The sequence below is a fragment of the Orbicella faveolata genome, unplaced genomic scaffold (genome assembly GCF_042242905.1).
Source record: "Orbicella faveolata isolate gen_17 unplaced genomic scaffold, um_ofav_v1 contig_3, whole genome shotgun sequence".
Lineage (NCBI taxonomy): Eukaryota > Metazoa > Cnidaria > Anthozoa > Scleractinia > Merulinidae > Orbicella > Orbicella faveolata.
The window spans coordinates 18,670,438-18,680,000 of record NW_028301558.1 but is presented as its reverse complement, the minus strand read 5'-3'; the positions used below and the strand labels follow the sequence as shown (position 1 = coordinate 18,680,000).

Genomic DNA, 9,563 nt, shown 5'->3' with positions numbered 1-9,563 from the left:
TTCAACTACAAAAATTGAGATTTGTGTTTTAAGTTTGTTTGGGTAAGCGACCGGACGACGAGAGCGCTTTTAAGGAGGATATTGCTATTTAAAGTAGAGGGGAGGGGGGTGGGGGATACACATATCACTGGTCGCCATTTTGGAGGGGATACACATATCACTAGTGATATGTGTGCGGGGATACACATATCACGGGGATACACATATCACTGTGACACCGGTGTCACAGTGATATGTGTATCCCCGTGATATGTGTATCCCCGCACACATATCACTAGTGATATGTGTATCCCCCGTGGGGATACACAAAACACTGATACGCACCTGGACATTCAACGAACAAAATGGCGACTCGGTTGCGAGGTTCCGACGAGCGCTGTAAAGAGTAGAAGAAACCAGAAATGAATTCGCGCCCAACGGAGCAGATTAGGATTTCTTGAGTTTGGTTGAGTTCCAACCGACTCGATTGTATATCTGACTAAAACTTCGAACAGCGGATACGCATATCACTAATTATTTCATGGCGCAGTGATCTCAGTGTGTATCCCCTAAACACAGCCGTTAGATTGGCTATCTACCTGATCGAAGAAAATGGCCAATTATTGCCGAAACGTGCTGGCTGCTTACTCGCTACGACGTTTATACCCAGGTTGAGGTTTGCGGAGTTTGCAACTCGAATGTCTAAATATCTGAACTGAAATCGCGTGCAGGGGATACACATATCACTAATTATTTCATGGCGCAGTGATATGTGTATCCCCAGAAACACAACTGTTATAATATAGCGCATCAACCCTGTCAAAACTGCAGGCAATATTAGCACCCGACGTTTTTACACGGCTTGGGTTCACTGAAGTTTGAAACTCGATAATTCCACTAAGAACGCGTGCACGCGTGCACGGGATAATAAGGGATACACATATCACTGATTATTTCATGAACTAGTGATATGTGTATCCCCATGGACACAGCTGTTATATTGGCTTTCTACCCAAGAAGAAAAATGCCCATAACATTTGCATTGTCAAAACTGGCTTGCTAGAAATATTCACACCCGCATTTATTCATAGCTTGGGATTTCTGGAGTTTCACTGACCTCGGTTGTACACCGTCGCCGACCGCATGCAGGGGATACACATATCACTAATTATTACATGGCGCAGTGATATGTGTATCCCCTGAAGACAGCCGTAATCTAGGCTAACTGCCGAAGAATAAACGTCGAATATTGTGAAACGTGCTAGCAATATTCGCAGTATAGCAATGTATACAGCTTGAGACTTAACATATCTTACAAAAAGTCGAACTGAAAAGCGGGTGCAGGGGATACACGAGTGCCACTAATCATTTTATGGCGATCGGGTCGAAGCCGTGATATGTGTTTCACTCCACGAATAATTCAGATGCAAACAAGGCGATGAACAGTGGAGAATATGCGTTACTCGAGGGGTGAGAATGCACCGCACAATTAATATCGTCCTAGAAATCCGGTGCCGTGAAACTCAAATTGAAATATATCTAGATCCATTTGGTGTTCAACTTCAAATTCATTATATCCTGCTCGCAGAAAACCAGTTAGGATCAAGAACACAATTCCAGCAGCAGATACGTAAACTTTTTCAACTACAAAAATTGAGATTTGTGTTTTACTGAAGCCTGTTTGGGTTAGTCGTTCGTCCAGTAAGCGACCGGACGACGAGAGCGCTTTCAAGGAGAATATTGCTTTTTAAAGTAGAGGGGAGGGGGGTGGGGGATACACATATCACTGGTCGCCATTTTGGAGGGGATACACATATCACTAGTGATATGTGTGCGGGGATACACATATCACGGGGATACACATATCACTGTGACACCGGCAGCATGATCACTGATTCCTGATGGTTAGCTTTCTTCGATTCAGAGCTTTGTATCGTGCGCTGCGGAGATGAATTTGGCTTGGAATTTAACTGCAAGGGAGCGCTTAAACCTGTACTATGATTCTGCGGCGGAACTGGGGCGGCTGGCGGGATTTCAGTGTTTTTTTTTTTCGCTTCGAGCGGGGGTCAGCACAGAATCGAGTGTGTAGCCTTTACTCTTTCTTAGTAGAGGAAAACTAAAAAGCGACAACTTGCTTAAAAGGCTTCGGATCGAGCTGAGAAGCGAGATGACAATAGAAAAGGCAACAAGGCATTGAGGTGAGTCATTTTTATTGCAAAAATACCAAAATTTCAGCTATAATGTCGATTACCGTTTTTCCCCATACAAACCTTTATAAATTCAAACCGTTGTAACACAACACCACCACATACTGCAAGGCGAAGGTCACGTTTCGCGTAACCAAACTCGGTCGTTATGTAATAGTAGATGTCGGCGGTAACCGTGTCACGTTTCGCGCGCTGAACGTTTGCATAAAGATTAAAAAAAAAAAAACTCCTCGCATTGTGAGCTTGGGCCGCCTGTGTGTCAACCTATTATTTGGAGTATGGCCGCCGTGTTCCGCGACTCCGTCGTCGTCGTCGTCGTCGCCGTCGTGCGTACGCGCCCACGAGCAATACCGCTAGCCATGACAACCATGAGAAAATCAACTCATGGTTTCCTTTCTTTTCCTCCGCTTAGCGGCTCTTCGGGCCGCCGGAGCTCCGCTATTAATTATGTAGGTACTTGACTAAAGCAGCAAGGAAACTTAAATGCGAGAGAAATAATAGTTTCAGCGTAAGAGCGTAAGATTGAATTCGTTTGCGTGAGTCTCATACTCAAAGCGTGAGACTTGAGAGCTCTGTGTCAGTTTTTTCTTAAAACGAACAAAGATATTATGATGCATTATACATGTAGCTTTGTTTCAATCGAAAAAGGTCAAATTTCCCGACACAACTCCTCTGAGACGAAATTCCGACAAGCGCAATAGGAACCTTGAGACATAGCCGCTCACGAAATTCAGGCAGGGGAAATGGACACCACCACCACCCCCCCTCCCCCTAACAGGGCCTCTTTAACATGCCAGGATGTGATTCAGAGCGTAAATTTGTGGCGCGAAAAATGCGATTGGTATCCCATTTCTCATGCGTTCCGCGAGCGATTGTCACGAAATCAGACGTGACGCCCACGAAAACTTTTCGAGAGTGATCCCATCCCTTAGCTCGAAGGAGATTGTTTGTATAGAGTGCGGAGATGTAACATTGCAATACTAAAAGATCACCCCAATGCACACAGGCAACTTTTATCCCTGGGAAGGACGGAAGGGGCGTTTATTCACTCAAGCCCTCATTGAGAAGACAACACTATCGTCCATCTTTCTCAGTTGAATAAATATTGTATGATGGCTTTGATGGCTTTCTAGGAAGTGAAAGCCTGTCCCAGACACATTTCTCAGAAATGAGAACAATACAACCTCGTTCCCAGGCTCTCTCCCCTCTGCCTTCCATGGTTGCGGCGTGTCACGTGACCATCCAGACTCTGGGTGGTAAAAATTCTGTTGGGTGGGAGGAGTGGCAGAGTGTTTTGATTGTTGCTGTGACAAACTTTGTAGGTTTCAAAACCTCGAGCAGTCGCTAAAAACTACCCGCTTTATCGGGATTCAAAGTCGAATTTTGCCGATGAAGAATGCCACATTATTTCTGCCGTCTCAGAAATAGAAAATGCTTTCGCTCACAAAGAAATTTGGCAGCCAAATGGAGTACAAACGTCTCGACGATGAGCACATGTAAAACGTCACGTGTAGAATCGAAGTGAAATATTGAATCTTTGACTTCGGAGGTAATTTATTTTCTTCTTTGTGCGGTATTTTTGATGTTAAAAAGTATTTCTGTCACACGCGCGAGTATTTTGACTTACATTTGATTTACAGCAGTGCAAAATGATTTACAGTTTTGTTGACATAACCCCGCGCTGATATTTCATCTGCATCAGGTTTATGTAAGTTTATATTTAGGCGGATGCTTGACACGGTCAAGAATTATATTTTGCAAAGCAAATTGGTAAATAAAACACCGCTTTATATAGCGAACAATGTGCCGTGAGGATAATTCAGGCAACATGAAACAGCGAAACAGCTTTACTTCTTGAATTCGACTGACTGGAATTGAAATCATCAGAGTGATACTTCAATGCGCTGGATATATATGTAGTGAAAAACATGGCCGAGGGTTGATTAGAGTCGAACTGTTGCGATGCTTGGGCTCGCTCTTGGCTTATCGGAGCACACTCGCGGAGTGGAACACACTCAACTGCTGTACAATCAACTGAATCTACTTTATTGCTTGAATCAACGTCCTTATATACATGATGGTAGCTAACTAATACGTGATAGAAAATACAAAGGATACAAGGAGTTTCCTTTGGGATAATTTGGGATTTACGACATAGCGACACGTACTCAAATAGTTTCACGCCTACTTAACCAAGGATCAGACAAAGATCATATTACCGGTTATTATTGTGTAATCAATGTTGTTCTAAAATTATATGTCACGCTTCGTCACGCTTTCGTAGACTTTACTACATATATAAATATATTTCGTTTAACCATTGCCCAATTTCAAACCGAGAGAGACTGGCACTAATTTAATTTTATCCGGACGGAAGTGGCCTTTTGGCTTTTCTTTCGTGACCTTATGACTTGCCTTTTCTCGACAACATGGAAAGCAAATCAAGTAAAAAGACCGCGAAAAAGGAAAGCCAGCCCGAAATTTCCCTTGGAGAAGTTAAAACGAAGGTTATTTCCGAGGATCCATCGAAGTGGAGCGTAGAATGCCTTCAGAAGTGCTTACTTAAACTTGGGCAAAGTGTGTCTGGATCGAAGGAACTCTTGGTCAAGAGAATCGTTAACCTAAAAAAAAACCTACTGATCTTGGATAAGATTATATTAAGGAGAAAGAAATCCTTCAAGTTCAAATCACGGCTCTTAGTACGCAACATTCCGCCACCAGAAGCAACCTGGACATCAGATTCAAGTCATTATCCAAAGGTAATTCATTTTTGTTTTGTTTTGTTTTTTTTTCACTTTTAATGTTTGCGTGAACAAATGAGTCTTACCTGTTTCTTATTTTGATTTTTTTTTTCTAACCAAGAATTCCCATTGAAAATAAACTGTTGTAAGTTCTATTTAGACTGGTAATTTGCGAGCTGGGACTCAATGAAGTTTATTTTAAGTATAGCTGTTCAATGTATAATGGGTAGAATTTTTGTTTTAGGTTACAGGTGCCATGATCAAAAATTATCAAGCTCTCAAGCGCCAAGGTAGCCTAGGTCAGTACCGGAAAGCTCTCCGCATGTTCAACAGCAGGAAAGTTAAAACCGTTAAAGTCTGCAAAGAAGGAAGTTCTATTTTCGTAAAAGCACATATATTTAAAAGTTTTACACCTACAAACAATGGAGTAACAAGACCTGCAGTTGTTCTGTTCCAGGATGGTACACCTATTAAGGGCCACTGTGAATGTGCAGTGGGACTTTCAGGGTTATGCTGTCATGTTGTTTGCTTACTGATATATCTGCAGCATTACACCAGCCATGGAGTTAAATTTCTTGCTCTTACTTGCACTCAGAAAATTCAAAAGTGGCACAGAAAGGGTGTAACAAAGCAAACTGAGCTGTGTCATGTACCTCTGTCCCAACTCCGAAATGTGCGATCATCCAGAAAGACACTGGACAGTTCACGCCCAAAAAGAAAGTTGAATGTTTCAAATGACCAAGCCTTGTCAGATGAGTCATTGGAGAAAAATGATTGGTCGAAACGTGATATCGATGGAATGGTATCTAGAATCAGAAATGGGATTCAAGAAACTAAGGTTAACATTGAGAGCCATGTCTATGACCAGCTAAAGAAATATGATGTGAAATCTGGGCTTTTTGAGCAGCTGCATTACAATTATAATTACAGATTAAAACAAGCCCTTCAAGATCACAACTATGCAAAGGACTGCTTTCATGATGAGCAAGTGCTAAAGCCAAGATTTTCTGCGAATGATTGTGATGTTTGGCATGCACCTTTGCTATTGACTGATAACATTGTTGAAGATCCAAACACTGAAGATGATCAGCTTGTCACAGGAATGTTAGCCCCAGCTGAGGATCAACATGCCCCTGGTGCTTCAGTGGCAAAGAATCAAACTATGTATGAACATGAAACAGTACATTTGTATGTTAAGCAGTTAGAAGGTATTGTTGAGGCTGCTAAGGGTAATCTTGTTAGTGAGGGGGACAAAAATACCAAAGTTCTGTCCATATCAGTTCCTCCCTTGAAACCAGTTTATGCATTTGGCTTTAATTACCATGAAGTCAAACAAAATACCCAAGAATGGTTTCATCTCCGTATTGGAAAAGTAACCTGCAGTATAATAGGTAATCTGATTGGACTTGCTGGAGAGAAAGAGCACTTGCATTATTTATTATGTGTCAAAAACAAAATAGATCCTAATAAAGTTAACCCAAAGAAATTTGCTAGTTTTACCAGAGGTAGACAGTTTGAGGGTGAAGCTGTTGAAGCTTTTGTAACAGCAACAAAACTGCCAGTCACTTCATGTGGTTTTTTTGCCCACCCAAGTGATATTAACTATGGGGGAAGCCCAGATGGTGTTGGCCTGGGTTTTTTATTGGAAGTTAAAACAAGGGTGGCAGGGAGTGAGGGACCTCTCATCGCTATAACAGCTAACCATCTTCTCCAGACAAATTACCAGATGGCAATCACTGGAGCAACTATTGTGTTTTTGCAATCCTATCATCCTGAAACAAAAAGCTTCAATCTATTTTTAATACAGAAAAACAACTTGCTTCTCACTGTTACAAAAACCATCATTGATCACATGATCACTGAAAGTATTATCTGTGAATGGCCTCATGAAGAGAACAAACTCCTTAAAAAGCTGGGTGAGCTGAATGTTGGCAGGGTGCCAACCTTTCAAAGCACAAAACCATTGAGATCATGGGTAAAAGAAGAAGCCAAAAAAGTAATGAAAATCGACATAAATTCTTCAGATTAATAATCTCAAATTTGTCTTAAAAATAGCTGTGAAGGACATAAGCAAGCTGACAGAGATTATTGTTGGGTCACAAACATGAGCTCTTATTTGTTCTCTGACCATCTGCAGCTCATTTGCATTATGCTACAAATATAGTACTTGTACAAAATGTTAATTTAGAAATCAAATATTAAAACTGTAAAGTGTTTTCTGTTTATGAAGATAGCATGTCTTGTAACAATGCCTGTTAGCAGGATATCGAGTTGTATTTAAATGTCATTTTACTGCACTTTGCTGTCTTGTGTTTCCTTGGGACCAACAGGTTTCTTAGTCAAGTTAACAATGTGTGCCAGTGCAATCCAACAAATTCCAAGAAGGTCAACTCTCCCTGAAGGCCAGCATTTGTTCAAGATTGACCAGTCACGAATTCTCCCAATTGCATTTTCATTATAAATGCAAAGGGTTGCAATATCAAAATTTAGATTTATGTCATTTTCATCATACCGACAATTGTTCTTCAATGGTGGCCTGTTGTGATGTACTCCCATTTCATGACATAAATCACTAATTGCAAAGCCCTTATCAGTCATAACCACCTTTCCCTTAGGACAGTAGTCTATAACTCCAAGTTGTTCAGTGAGTTGTTCATCTGAGATTGACCCAGGAAAAGCATCAGAGCATTTGCATAAAGCACCATGAGGAAAAATCCACACAGATACTTTACCAGTTGTGTGATTTTTGTAATGGCTGAAGGTGAGGTTATTCAACTCAAAATTCTCCGATTGAGCAATCCAGGTCTCTGTGTTGTCCCCAAGAATTCCACAGTCAGCATACCCTGCATCAACAAAAACTCTAGGGAGGAAAGCTTCTATAAAGCCAGGCAATGGCTTCAGATTAACTTCGTCTAGCACACAGCGAAGGAAAACCATCCAAGCAACAAACACTCTTGAAATAGTTGAGGAACTTCCACCTACTAACTTGGCCATAATGACTAGATCCACTGCATGTCTTGCCACAGTCAGTGTGACAAGGAGTTCTGTTCTGTTGTCAAGAAGTTTATTATGTGAATCTAATTTTTCCAAAGTTTGAACACAGTCAGGATACAAAATCAGATGTAAGAAAGGAATCACACATGCAAAAAGACAGTCAAATTCATTCACAGTGAGTCCACACATGTCAAAGAATTCCTTTTCCCTGTTCTTCAAGCAGTCATAGGTGAATCTTCTCTTATTAAGGTCGAATTTCATTTCTTTTATTTTCTTTTCGAAAGAATCTATCTCAAACTTCATTTTGTCTTGTAAGGCTATCATTTCCGTTTGAAGCTTTCTTAGCTCTTGTTGCAATTTGTCAATACAACTATTTTTCTGCTCGAGTTCTTTAGTTAAACTCTCAACCTGGCATTTTAAGCTGGAATTCTCAGCTTCCAGTTTCTCTGATAAAATTTTCCTTTTCTTAACAGGGCGTGAAGGAAGCGGCGTCCTACTTGCAGGGGCTTTCCTCGGAGTACTCCTCACGGTATTGGCATTCGACGAAGCAAGAACCGTTTTTGTACAGTCAATCTTCCTTTTCAATTCCCTAGATGGTTTTTGGGAGTACTCTTTTTCCAGATTAGCAGCATATTCTTTTGTACAAATTATGTCTGGCAATTGATTCTTGTTCTCTCGTTTCCCCGAGCTCCAGTGAGCGCTACATATAACATGTTTTCTCCAGTTAATATTTTCGTTCATAAGAACTTTCCTATATCCTTTTTGAAGCTCAGGATCGCTGGGCAAAGTGTAGTACGTTATTCCTTTAGTTCTGTAATTATTCGTACACAAAGAACTGGCACAATTCCAATGCCAAGTTTTCGTGTAAGTCGCCATCTCTACGCCATCAAACTGAAGTGCACTTCCGTCCGGCAAAACCGATAACTTGTGCCAGGCTCCCACGGTATGAAATCAGGCAATTGTGAAAGAGTAATTAATAGCTGGTTTTCACATGACGTCATCAAAATTCGAACTACAAAACTATTGATCCTCCTGAGATTTTACTTAAATGATGTATAAGAGCAGCTGAAAACTAATATTCATACAACTTTTCGCTCCGAATGGGTTCTTGGTTTTGTGATACAGTACGCTTGAATTTCTAAGCTTTTGCGTAACGCGGCATTTACATGACCGTGATGACGGCCTAGAGAACTGTCGTGATGGTTAAAAAAGGGACTTATTTCGGGGAACTTGGCTACCTGAACAGTTTATGTCTTTAAAAAAAGTATTATTTTCATGTTTTAGAGTTCCTCGAGGGATAAATTCACGCTTTTGTGGCAAAACTCAGTGACAGATGTTTCTGTTGGTTTCCGGCGGCCATGTTGGTGCCCATACGGATGGGCACCATGGCGTCTCCATACAAATCTCTATAAATTTGGGTAAAAAATTTCTCCGCATATCTCGCATAAGAAAAATTGCCGTGACCAGAATTTTGGCGAGAGTCTTTGCATATTTACCTTCTTTCATTTCCCAGATTCTGGACTTCATCTATTGACCGGTTTTGATTTTTATTTTGATGTATTTTGAATTGCATGACCCTGAAAACCAGCAATAACTGGATAATTTCAAAGGTGTATTTGCCCGTGTGAGGTTAATTTAGCGA

At 40.9% G+C, this 9,563-nt stretch overlaps 2 protein-coding genes across 2 annotated transcripts; one reads left to right on the top strand and one right to left on the bottom strand.

The window, feature by feature from the left end:
• The first annotated feature begins 3,480 nt into the window (after nt 1–3,480).
• On the top strand, nt 3,481–7,224 carry LOC149106743 (uncharacterized). The gene is made up of 2 exons (XM_089298198.1): nt 3,481–4,945; nt 5,172–7,224. Exons 1-2 carry the CDS (start codon nt 4,616–4,618, stop codon nt 6,954–6,956), a joined length of 2,115 nt encoding a protein of 704 aa, XP_089154324.1. The 5' UTR covers nt 3,481–4,615; the 3' UTR covers nt 6,957–7,224.
• Nucleotides 7,217–9,080, bottom strand: LOC149106742 (uncharacterized). Its single transcript, XM_089298197.1, has one exon. The coding sequence runs from the start codon at nt 8,795–8,797 to the stop codon at nt 7,217–7,219; it is 1,581 nt and encodes a 526-aa protein (XP_089154323.1). The 5' UTR covers nt 8,798–9,080.
• Nucleotides 9,081–9,563: the final 483 nt, after the last annotated feature.

Coding starts and splice junctions, on each gene's coding strand:
- LOC149106742 (XM_089298197.1), bottom strand. CDS start 8,797: ATGGCGACTTACACGAAAACTTGGCATTGGAATTGTGCCAGTTCTTTG.
- LOC149106743 (XM_089298198.1), top strand. CDS start 4,616: ATGGAAAGCAAATCAAGTAAAAAGACCGCGAAAAAGGAAAGCCAGCCC. Junction 4,946..5,171: donor ATTCAAGTCATTATCCAAAG/GTAATTCATTTT, acceptor TTTTTGTTTTAG/GTTACAGGTGCCATGATCAA.